The 12,713-nt window shown below is 47.5% G+C and overlaps 1 protein-coding gene across 2 annotated transcripts in view; it reads left to right on the top strand.

Annotated features, from left to right (window-relative positions):
* Nucleotides 1–8,748: 8,748 nt before the first annotated feature.
* Nucleotides 8,749–12,713, top strand: part of LOC119357173 (mediator of RNA polymerase II transcription subunit 15a-like) — a 4,811-nt gene continuing 846 nt past the window's right edge. The window contains exons 1-6 of one of the 2 annotated variants that reach the window (XM_037624158.1): nucleotides 8,749–8,974; nucleotides 9,588–9,699; nucleotides 10,002–10,104; nucleotides 10,219–10,405; nucleotides 11,103–11,214; nucleotides 11,775–11,878. In XM_037624158.1, coding sequence (XP_037480055.1) covers nucleotides 8,859–8,974; nucleotides 9,588–9,699; nucleotides 10,002–10,104; nucleotides 10,219–10,405; nucleotides 11,103–11,214; nucleotides 11,775–11,831 — 687 coding nt within the window. In that variant the 5' untranslated portion in view covers nucleotides 8,749–8,858 and the 3' untranslated portion in view covers nucleotides 11,832–11,878. The remainder of the gene's footprint in view (nucleotides 8,975–9,587; nucleotides 9,700–10,001; nucleotides 10,105–10,218; nucleotides 10,406–11,102; nucleotides 11,215–11,774; nucleotides 11,879–12,713) is intronic. The other variant, XM_037624159.1, reaches the window with a different exon arrangement.

The raw sequence follows: 12,713 nt of genomic DNA, 5'->3' as shown, positions 1-12,713 counted from the left end.
AGGTGTTGGGGAGGGAGAAGGAGGCAACCAAAGGCCAAGGACTCAAGGTATGAAGTCCCTCCTCTCCCCCACTATATATAGGGGTGCCAAGGGGGGGTGGCCGGCCCTAGGAGATCCAATCTCCTAGGGGGTGCGGCGGCCTAGGGGGGTTTCCCTCCCCCCCAAGGCACCTAGGAGGTGCCTTCCACTAGTAGGACTCCTCCCCCTTGGAAACCCTAGGCGCATGGGCCTTGTGGGGCTGGTGCCCTTGGCCCAAGCAGGCCAAGGCGCACCCCCTACAGCCCATGTGGCCCCCGGGGATGGGTGGCCCCACCCGGTGGGCCCCCGGGACCCCTCCGGTGGTCCCGGTACAATACCGATAACCCCGAAACTTGTCCCGATGCCCGAAACAGGACTTCCCATATATAAATCTTTACCTCCGGACCATTCCGGAACTCCTCGTGACGTCCGGATCTCATCCGGGACTCCGAACAACATTCGGGTTACTGCATATACATATCCCTACAACCCTAGCGTAACCGAACCTTAAGTGTGTAGACCCTACGGGTTCGGGAGACAAGCAGACATGACCGAGACGACTCTCCGGTCAATAACCAACAGCGGGATCTGGATACCCATGTTGGCTCCCACATGCTCCACGATGATCTCATCGGATGAACCACGATGTCGAGGATTCTATCAACCCCGTACGCTATTCCCTTTGTCTATCGATATGTTACTTGCCCGAGATTCGATCGTCGGTATCCCAATACCTCGTTCAATCTCGTTACCGGCAAGTCACTTTACTCGTACCGTAATGCATGATCCCGTGACCAGACACTTGGTCACTCTGAGCTCATTATGATGATGCATTACCGAGTGGGCCCAGTGATACCTCTCCGTCATACGGAGTGACAAATCCCAGTCTTGATCCATGTCACCCAACAGACAATTTCGGAGATACCCGTAGTCTACCTTTATAGTCACCCAGTTACGTTGTGACGTTTGGCATACCCAAAGCACTCCTACGGTATCCGGGAGTTACACGATCTCATGGTCTAAGGAAAAGATACTTTGACATTGCAAAACTCTAGCAAACGAACTATACGATCTTGTGCTATGTTTAGGATTGGGTCTCGTCCATCTCATCATTCTCCTAATGATGTGATCTCGTTATCAATGACATCCAGTGTCCATAGTCAGGAAACCATGACTATCTGTTGATCAATGAGCTAGTCTACTAGAGGCTTACTAGGGACATGTTGATGTCTATTATTCACACATGTATTACGATTTCCAGATAACACAATTATAGCATGAATAAAGACAATTATCATGAACAAGGAAATATAATAATAATGCTTTTATTATTGCCTCTAGGGCATATTTCCAACAACTTGTTCTTTATCGTGACCAAATTAACGGGACGATAATCAACGACCATCCGGTCCGTACCGTCTTTCTTCTTGACAAAGAGGACGGGGCAAGCCCAAGGAGAAGAACTAGGACGGATGAAACCCTTTTGCAAGGACTCATCGAGTTGTTTCTTAAGCTCGGCTAGTTCTAGGGGTGCCATCTTGTAAGGTCTCCGGGAGATTGGAGCTGTTCCTGGGATAAGATCTATGACGAACTCTACATCTCTGTCAGGTGGAACACCTGGCAGTTCCTCTGGAAAGACATCTGGAAAGTCACGAACTACCGGGATATCTTCAAGGTCTGGAAGAGGGCTGGCATTAAGAGAATAGAGCTGACGCTTTGCAACTCTAGTGGAGACGGTGACTATATTGCCAGATGGGTGTGTAAGCTGAACAGATCTGGAGTAACAATCAATCTTGGCATGATGAGCTGTCATCCAGTCCATACCCAAGATGATGTTAATATCTGAAGACTTGAGGACTACGAGTGAGGCAAGGAATACAAGTCTGTCAACAAGGATTTCGTTACCATGGCTTACACTAGAGGTTTGCCATTTGGATCCAGGAGTTTGGATGACTAGCGGAGTTGGCATATCACAAAATGACATGTTGTGCAAGTTAGCATAGCTCTCGGAAATGAAGGAGTGAGATGCTCCAGTATCGAATAGAACTGATGCTGGGTGACAATTGACAAGGAGTGTACCAAGAACGACATCTGGATCATCATGAGCGTCTTTAGCTGAGACGTGATGCACACGTCCACGTTCAGTGGGAACTGACTTGACACTGATCATCTTGCATGATGGCTTAACACAGCCAACAGTCTTCTCGGGCTGGGGTGGAGCATAACTAGTCTGAGAGCAGTCACGTGCATAGTGTCCTGGCTTCCCGCATGTGAAGCAAGTCCCTGAGGTTGGACGTGGACCCGCACTGACAAACGGTCTACCAGTAGGCAAGGGTGGAACATACGACTGAGCTGGGGAAGGCACCACATAGGATGGCCTCGGTGTATAACCGGAAGGAAGAGCGGAGTTTGGAACCCAAATCCGGCGCTTCTGGGAACTAGAGCCAGAGGAGGATCCCAAATCACGGGTGTGCTTACGAGACTCCTCGTAAGTGAGCTGAGTTGTCTCTGCATTAATGGCTTTGTTCACAAGAGCTTGGAATGTATCACAATGATGCAGGTGGAGATCACGACGCAACTTGGGGTTGAGACCCTTCCGGAACCTAGCCTGCTTCTTAGCGTCCGTGGACACTTCTTCTGCGGCATAGCGGGCGAGGTTCTCAAACTCTCGGCTGTAAGCATCAACAGCCATCTTATTCTGGGTGAGACTACAGAACTCTTCTCTCTTGCGATCAAGGAGGGCCTGGGGAATGTGATGCTCGCGAAAAGCCTCAGTGAAATCTCTCCAGGTAGGAATCTGGCCAGCTGGAAGCAAAGCCTCATAGTTCTGCCACCAAAGACTAGCAGGACCTTCCAGGTGGTATGTGGCATAAGTGACCTTGTCATCTTCAGCTACGCTCGCGGAATGCAGCTTATGAGTGATGCTACGGAGCCAGTCATCTGCATCGAGTGGCTCGATGGAATGATGAAAGGTAGGTGGGTGCAAATGAATGAAGTCATGAATGGTAGCAGATCCTTTGAACTGATGTGCGGTGTTCTCCTCGATACGTGCCAACAAACGGTTAGACTCACGCTTGTTCCTCTCCATTTCTAACATGAACTCTGCCAACGAAGGCTGGTCGGGAGGATCCTCATCCCTAGCATCTCCATGGTTCTGGCTACGAGCAACGGAACTTCGCTTAGCTGATGACATCCTGAGAAACGAACCAAGGACGGAGTCAGCATCAATCTATAGGCTATAGAATGTAGGACAAGGAATTAGCATCACTCGAACTTCTAGGGAAATTCCGGCAGCATAACGACAGTAAAATGCTCAGAATGAAACATCCTACTAAAAATGGGGTGGTAACATACTCATCATTATCACTCAAGGTTCGGAGGTAGTACTAAACAGACTACACCGGAAGTACTCGAAAACTGGGGTATGACTCTGATCAACCAATCCTATGGGGCTACGGAGTAGTAACACGTGATCCTGATAGACGGAAGAGAAGCCTAGTTCATTAATCCCGTCGGAAAGATAGGATGACTCAGATCAGAAGACCATGAGGTAAAGGAGTAAAAGAGCCTTACGTTCCTTCCCACAATCAATTCCCTTACATAACTAAAGAATTTCTAGACTCAACTTCGACCAGTTTGGCTTGGTAATCCTACAGGCAGTCAAGCTCTGATACCAGCACTGTCAGGACCCCGACTCAATGCCACATCGATCTAGCATGTAACGCCTCATATCACTTTGCGGCCTCACGCACGGTATCCCCACGGGTGTCGCCTTACCTTTGCCCGGGACCGTTTGCGCATTTTGGCACACGTATATGGTGGAGTCGCTAGCATCCATATGATAAAGAGCCCGGGCTGACATGGCTAGTCGTAAACCCAAAGTGGCACTAACTTACAGGGACAGGCATCCATGACCCAGCATCGAACGTGTCGGTCATCAACGAGTGAATCCAGGCTGTAGCACTGGGCTAACAGAACTCCGGTGAACCGGGCTGTAGCGGGCTAGCAGGACTCCGGTATTCATCGCGTGACATTTCCCCGAAGGGACAGACACAGGATCGAAGAAGGACACATGCCGGCCTGCCTAAGTGTTCCGGAGCAGTAGCAAGCTACCAGGGCTCAGTGGAAGCACTAGGAGACATTTCCCGGTAAGAGAGGCTACTAAGAATAAACAACTAGATAGTCAGATCCCACACATAGCAATACACATTACACGTACGCATAACATGCAAGTATGTGCTGTACAACATGGCATCACAGCATAACTCAACAATCATATAGATAAAGGCTCAGAAGAGCCATCATAGCATTTATTGCAAACAGGGGTCACAAAACCCATCATACAGAGCATACAAGCAACAAGCGGAAGCATTACATGTCTGGGTACAGACATCTACAAATGAAAAAGGCTGAAGAGCCTGACTATCTACAACATCCGATCAAGATCGTAGCTGAGGTACTAGCTACTAGTCGAAGTCCACGAGAACACTAGTAAGACCGAAGTCTCCGCTGCAAAAGCATAAATAAAGCAACATGAGTACAAAGGTACTCAGCAAGACTTACATCAGATCCTAGCATACATGCATTTGTGTCAAGGGGGTAATGTGGAGTTTAGTTGCAGCAAGCCAGCTTTGACTCTGTGGCTATCCCGTTCTACGACTACCAGAAACTCTGGAGGTGAGACAACGTACACGAGTCCACTAATCACCATTCAATACACTACTATGGATTCATCCCCGTCTCCCTACGAGAAGGCCATCCATAGCACTCACACTTGTCTTGAGCTTTTTAGGGTAACCACTTCAAGTTGTCTATGTACCATGTAAGCATCCAAGAAGTCCATAACCGCGGACCCGGCTATTCGAATAGATCATGTTAACCCTGCAGGGGTGTACCTCTTCACACACGCTCTCGCCACTTACCGCCATGTACACGTCATGTATCTCGGCAACCTTCAAGCGGAAGCCTGGCGAGGGTGTCGGCCACGACCTGACTAACCACACAAGACTCTAGTCCAGGTTTATCGCCTATTCGGGTTCCATCCGCAAGGAGATCCGGCCGGGGTGTCGCTCACGGCCCCAAACGATGTGAGCAGGGTTCCCAAGCCCACCATCCGGGTGCCACTTGGTACACCGTGCCACGTGTGCCTAGTCTGTCCCAAGCCCACCCTGCCGGGTGCCACTTGGTAGAAAAATAGCACTATCTACAAACACCAGAAACTAGTTGCGACTCCTGGACAGAGATCAGGTCGGTTAATAAGTCGAGAGGGGCACTTAAGCATTCCAATGTGTGGTAGTATCGAGTCATTGGACAACATACATAGAACTCAGTGCTTAAGGACGGTTCCAATGAGACAACCCACCATGTACTCCTACATGGCCTCTCACCGCTACCTTTACCAAATCGTGTTCACACACTTCACTCTCAGCATCAGAACATATTGTAACACTCCAGTTCATTCCCAATGAACCAGACCTGACACAACTCTAAGCAATAGCAGGCATAGCATGGTAGGAACACAACAATGTCTTCAATCAACTCCTACACATGCTAGTGGGTTTCAACTATTTACTGTGGCAATGACAGGTCATGCAGAGGAATGGGTTCAACTACCGCAGCACAAAGTAGCAGATGAATCGTTGTTGTCCTAATGCAATAACTGAGAGCAGGAGCGAGAGAGTAGGGTTTTATCGGAATGAACAAGGGGGTTTGCTTGCCTGGTAAATCAACAGAGGAGGCACTGCTTCACAGACAGGTACTCTGGAACGGACTCCGGAGCAGGACCTATCGAGAAGGAACAGTGTCGGCAATCAATGCACAAACATATGCAACAATATGATGCATGAACATGGCATGTAGATGTGATGCTGTTTGAGCTAATGTAACTAGTTTCATTTGGTTTGAAGTCCATTTGAACCAAAGGTTCAAATGCATCTCCAAATTAAGCTCCTACATATGCCATAATGTGTTTCCTCATATTCAGCATGTATAAGTTGGTTTGTCATGCATGAAACTAGTACAGATGGAAATATTGCAATTTTCTGATAATTTTTCATATATAAATTATTTTAATCTGAGCTACGGTTGAATTGTTATGAATTTTTGAAGTTTAAATTAATTTCTGGAATTTTCTGATTTAAATTAAATCCAGAAATATGTATATTGCGCCAGCATGACGTCAGCACGACGTCAGCGGTCAACTGCGGCTGGCTGGGGTCAAACCTGACGTGTGGGGCCCACACGTCAGTGACAGGGGGTTAAACAGGGGTTAATTTAGTTCTAATTAAAAGTTAGTGCGCTGGGGCCCACTGTCAGTGTCAGGGTTAATTAACAGAGGTTGATTAGATTTAAACTAATCCTAAACCCGAATTAGCAGGGACGGGCCCCACTGTCATTGAGCCAGGGGAGGTCAAACCCCCTGGTCAACCGGGGCTAAAACGCCGGCGTTTAGCCGCCGGCGGCAGCAAACGCGGCGGAGGGGCTCGGGATCGCCGTTCCGGCGACCATTCGGGCGGCGGAGACCACCCACGCGAAGCCCAGGCTCGCGCGCATCTAGTGGTTCATGCGGGAGGCTGCGGGGGCGGCGGAGCTCGCCGGAGCGAAGCTCGGGGCGGCCGCCGGAGTTCGGGTGAGGCGCGAGCGGGTGCTGCAGGGCATGGCAGGAGCTGCGGGCGGAGGCGTTGGCCTTCTGGGAGGCTACTGAGCGCGGTGGCAGGTGCAGGCACGGGTTGCGGTGGCTCTGGCCACGACGGCGAGGAGCTGCGGCGGCGATGGCTTCGGCCATGGTGGTAGCGACGGCTACGACACGGGAACGAGGGGGGAGAAGAGAGGGGAAACAGGGAGATGCTCACGGCGATCACGCAGAGCAGCACAGCGGGGTCGGGGGAGACCTGGTGACGGCGAATCGACGGCGGCGGACGGCGGAGCCCGAGGAGGAAGACGATGTCGATGGCGGCGATGGAGGCCGTCCGGAGGTGCGTGGCTCGACGAGGAGGTAGCCGGCGACGTGGCGGAGCTCGTGGACTGCTCAGATGCTCTCGAGGGGCGCTGTGGCTACGACTACGGCGAGCGGTGGCGACGGGCGCGTTCGGGCGGTCGGGAGAGAGAGAACCAGGGGAGGGGGAGGAATGAGAGAGTGGGAGAGAGGTGCGGGGCGTCGCGTGGCGTCGTCCGGTCCATCCAGAGCGACGAGGGGAGGACAGGCAGGCAGGGAGGGAGGAGGTGGCGCGGCGCGGCGGTGCGCGCGCGTCGGGCACGCGCCGTCCCCCTGTCGGGGAGGAAGACGACAGAGGAGGGGGGGCCAGGTGGGCTGGGCCGCCTGCTGGCTGGGCCGGCCTGCTGCGGCTGGGCTGCACAGGGGGAAGCCCCAGGTAAGCCCCTCCTCTTTATTTCTGTTTTCTAATTTTTTCTGACATTTGTTTTGATTTAATAAAATACTAAATCAATTTAATACCTTATGCCAATTTTTGCAGGAGCTAGATATATTATTCCAGAGCTCCTTTATAAATGGCATAATTTTTGGACCATATTTCATATATATAGCAATATATTTCCAATGCAAATATTTATCGAATTAATCCAAATGGCCAAAATAAATATCCATGAGCTCCTAAAAATATTGTTTTTGATTTTTATCTCTGTCCAATATTTTCAGAGAGCAACATGAGCATTTTCTTGGACCCTTTTGGAGAAATTTTTATTTGGGTCATTTTCAAAAATGATTCTGAGGGTTCCACCAATCCTCATTTCAAATTTAAATGAAATTTAAACATGATGCACAAATGACTAGCTAGTCTAGGTCATACCAGACTAGGGATGTGACAGTATGCATTACTTGAAAAATGCAAAAATAGATTTTTCCTAAGTTGCGGGCTTGGCATTCAAGGTCGGGCTTTTCAAAGCCCAGCCAAAAACCTGGCCCGACCCGGTCAATGCCTAGGTCATTAATAAAGCGGCCTGAGTTGGATATTTGCTATGATGAGAGTTTATCACATAAAAAACTGATGGAGTTGGTTGTCACCCTTTGGGCAATCTGAACGGCAAGGCGGAAGGCAATTCATGAAGGTGTTCTGCAGAGTCCACATGCAACCCACTCTTTCGTGATCAGCTTCATCGCCGAATTGGAATCCTTACAGAGTCCAGAGAGAGCTCAAGGGCACGTGGGTCTTGCGCCCATGGTCGGGGCTCTCTCTCGCCAAAGTTGGAGACCTCTAGGAAAAGGCTTTGTAAAGATTAATGTTGATGGCGGATTTTTGAGGACAGCAACAATGGTCATGGAGTGTATTTGGGTTCATCGATGATGGTCTTCACAGGGAATAATGATGCGACCACACTTGAAACCTTGGCATGCAGGAAAGTTGCATCTTTTTTTCTAAAGGAGGATTTCCCCTAGCCTCTGCATCAATGGTGGACATAATCGTTGTTGCTTGTGTTTCAAAAATGGTGGTAGCGGACATTAGCAGGGGGCACAGAAGGAAGATATCCAACCATTGTCAAAGAAATTGCTCTACGATTGAGGGAGTTTTCCACATGTGACATCAAATTCGAAGGCCGGTCTTCCAACTGGGAAGCACATAATTTAGCTAGATTTTCTAGTTCTCTAGATGTTGTAGGCCATGTGTGGCGATCCCCTAATTAGTCCTGTAAACTTTGACACTATTTAATAAAGCGGCTGGCTTTGTGATCTTTAAAAAAAAGAGACACCACTAAGGAGCGTCTTCCCCTCCTCGTCGCCGTCGTCTCGTTTTGTATATACAAAAGGCAGAGGCGGGGCGCCTCCACCTCCACCTCCATCCCCTCGAGGCCTCACCAGCCAGAATACTACACACGAATCACCAGCCATGGACGCCAACTGGGGCGTTGGCGTTGGCGTTGACCTGAACGCCCCGCCGCCCACCGGCGGCGACTGGCGCGCCCAGCTCCTGCCCGAGGCGCGCAGCAGGGTCGTCAACAAGATGTATGTATGGACTCTGCTCGATCTGCTCTGCTCTGCTTTCCCCTCCCTCTAAAACATACTCGTTCGATCCTTCCTCCGCGTTTGCTTTCGGTTTCCCAAGCAATTTCCTGCGTGTTTTCGGGTCGATCTTGTCGTCGATCCATCCGATAGAGCTTCGATCTAGCCATGCCCTTAGCGGCAGCACCAGATTCTTCGTCGTCGATCTACACACTCCAGTCTCTGAGCCTCTGTACTATATTACTCAGGTCAAAATTGACTGACTAATCAACTTCCTAATCAGTCCAGCCTAATCACTTCATCATTTAACTTAACTAGGATTAAATTATGTCTGAACAATTTAACACAGAGATGTCACAGCGTTTGATCTCCTAGGGGAAACCATGCTATTAATTAGTACTGTGCCGGGATGCAGTTTTGTTTTGAAACTTGAGCTCTTCCTATGCAGTATGCTTCCCCAAGTGGATATATATTCCCCAAATGTTCAGAATTACGCCTTGCTTATAGGAATTCAGAATTGGGGATCTACCCCAATTGGCTGGCTGCTCTGCCTACTCGTTCCACCATACATCTCAGATGCGACATATTTTATTCACATTTTGCATTATACGTGTAGAATGGAATGTCTGAAGAAGCATCTGCCGGTATCAGTGCCAGAGGGACTGAACGAACTTCAAATCATCGCTGTGCGGTTCGAAGACAAGATCTATGCTGCAGCGACCAGCCAGGTAATTTAATCCATCTTGGCAGCTACTCGAAGCAGAGCACAGTCTATTTTATTTTTAGTTATGGGGGTCAAACAAGGTTTATGTGCTAATAAAGTAATAATAGAGCAGAACTGTCTCCAAATGTTGTAGAGGATATTTTTGAAGTCATGTTAAGTACCATCCTCCTATAACTATGATTCAAATGTTAAAAGCTGAAGCACCTTCGAGCACGCTAAACTGCTAATCAACCAGAACTGTTGGTCGCAAGCCACTATTAGTAATTTGGTACAAAACTTTACATTGTTTCCCTTTGTATTACCCAGTCTGATTATTTGCGCAAGATCTCTCTGAAAATGCTATCTATGGAGACGAAGACACAACCTGGAAATGCTCAAGTGATTCCAAATCAAATGAACCTCGGTCAAGGTATCATATACAGTAAACTGAGTGTTGCACATTTTATCATTTTCGCTTGGATATTGTTTTTTGTTGCATCAAGCGCTGAGATTGTGTGCTTTAATGCATTAAATCAACCTCCACCCTCTCCAGCATCATGTTTAAGAATGCCCGACGGAACCCCCTGGCGGCCCACCCAGGGGCCAGACCCCGCTGCAGTCGCTGCTGCCGTCGCCGCCGCCGGCGTTCACCCGAACGCCTCGGCCCCCACCGGAGGCGATTGGCGCCCCCAGCTTCAGCCCGAGGCGCGCAGCAGGATCGTCAATAACATGTAGGGACTGCAATTGATTTGCTTTGCTTTACTTTCCCCTCCCTCCAATCATATTAATTCGATCCTTCTCCACTTTTTCGGTTTCTCACGTACAAAAAAAGAGAAATTTCCTGTGTGTTTTCGGGTCAATGATCATCGATCCATCTGATATATCTTTGATTCAGTCATATCCATAGTGGCGGCAACAGATTCGTCGTCAATCTACACACAAGCTCCCAGTTTCTGTTCATCTATTCTTAGGTCAAAAATTCCTGCTGGGGGATTGACTAATCAACTTCGTATTGTACCTGCTTTGAATCCAGCCTAATTACTTCATTTAAGTATAATTAAATTATATCTAAACAATTTAACACAAGTTTATTGACGAAGAGGTGCAAATCTGTCATGGCATACACCAATACAGTATAACACAGATATCACAATGTTTGATCTCGTAGGGGAAACCATGCTATTAGTACTGTGCAGGGATGTAATTTTGTTCTGAAACTAGAGTTTCTCGTATGCTGATATTTCTCCTTGATCTTATCAAAGCGAAAATTACGCCTTACCTATAGGAATGGAGGGTGTATATGATTGAGAATTGGCTGCTCTGCCTACTCATTCCACCTTACATCTCAGATGCCAGATATTTTATTGCACAAAACCGTTGAAAGCAACGCATCCCCCAATTTATTCACATTTTGCATTATACGTGTAGAATGGAATCTCTGAAGAAGCATCTGCCAGTATCAAGGCCAGAGGGACTGAACGAACTTGAAAAAATTGCTGTGCGATTCGAAGAGAAGATCTATAATGCAGCGACCAGCCAGGTAATTTATCCTATCTTGGTGGCTACTCGGAGCAGAGCACATTTTTGTAGTTATGGATGTCAAACAAGGTTTATGGGCTAATAATAGAGCAGAACTGTCTCCAAATGTTGTAGAAGATTCTTTACATCATGTTTAAGTACCTTTAGCAGTTTCCCTTTTTTGGGATACCTTGGGTGACTTTTTTGCTCTCCAGCTGCCAACGTTTTCTTTACCTGCTCTTGGGAACATATCCTGGTTTTTCTCATGCTTGGAAACACATACAAAATTTTCTGCGGTTGCCGGGACTTGAACTGGGGCCATGGGTGTGTCAACGCCCACACTCAACCATTTGGAGCATATCTGAGTTATTTTAGCATTTTCACACTTAGTACACATACAAATAGTAAGTTAATAAGCTACTATATTTTAAATCATTTTAATTATTTTACATAAATGATAGACCAAAACGCTGATCATGATCTTGGTTATTATCGATCACATGTTGGGTGGAACTGTTGGTTGCAAGCCACTATTAGTAATTTGGTATAAAGCTTTACATTGTTTTCTTTTGTATTACCCAGTCTGATTATTTGCGGAAGGTTTCTCTGAAAATGCTATCTATGGAGACGAAAACATAACAGGCTCCTGAAAATGCTCAAGTGATTCCAAAACAACCCCGGTCAAGGTATTATATACAGAAACTGAGTACTGCACATTTTATCATCTCCGCTTGGATGTCGATTCTTTTTATTGCATCATGTGCTGAGATTATGTGCTTTATTGCATTAAATCAACATCCACCCTGTCCAGCATCATGCATAAGAATTTTGCATCTAACTTGTGTGTCATGTGTCCATAGTTATTGAACCCGGAGCGATGATCGACATGGTAAGTGCGTCTGTTCACTGTTCAGACCGCCGGATCAGCAGTCCAACCTGTTGGTTAAATAAAATATTATTGCACGGTTTTTGTCTGTTAGTACATGGTAGAAACAATGTTTTTTTAGATGATATGGTAGAAACAATGTTAAGTACGAAGATAACAAATGAACACAGCCTAGTTAGTTATCGGCTGGTGTAGCCTACCTTCATCCTATCTCAAAGACGGTTCAATTGCTCCCACCTACAGAATATTTTACTGACCCCTGGTTCAGCGCCCAATTGGGTGGTTTAACCGGGTTTTTGCGGAAGATCACAACAGGTTGATTGGATCAACCTTCACTGCAAACCAGATTGGAACAGGGCTTGGTACCGCTTTGTTCTGGTCGGTTTTAATAACTATGCATGTGTCAGCTGAGACAAGTCCACTTTCTAGGTTGAATTATTGCAGAAGTTCACTTTTCAACTTTGAACTCGGAATCTGGTTGTTTTTAACCTTGAATTACTAAATTGTTTTACTTTACTCCCTTGGCCCTATCCAAAGTGGTTCCCTGGTGATATGGCATCAGCTTATACAAGCCAACAGCAATTTAAGTAACAAAAAAAATAGAAAACCAGAAAATATATAAATATATATCATAG

This window comes from Triticum dicoccoides, chromosome 2A (genome assembly GCF_002162155.2).
Source record: "Triticum dicoccoides isolate Atlit2015 ecotype Zavitan chromosome 2A, WEW_v2.0, whole genome shotgun sequence".
Taxonomy (NCBI): Eukaryota; Viridiplantae; Streptophyta; class Magnoliopsida; order Poales; family Poaceae; genus Triticum; species Triticum dicoccoides.
This window is presented reverse-complemented; position numbering and strand designations above follow the sequence as displayed.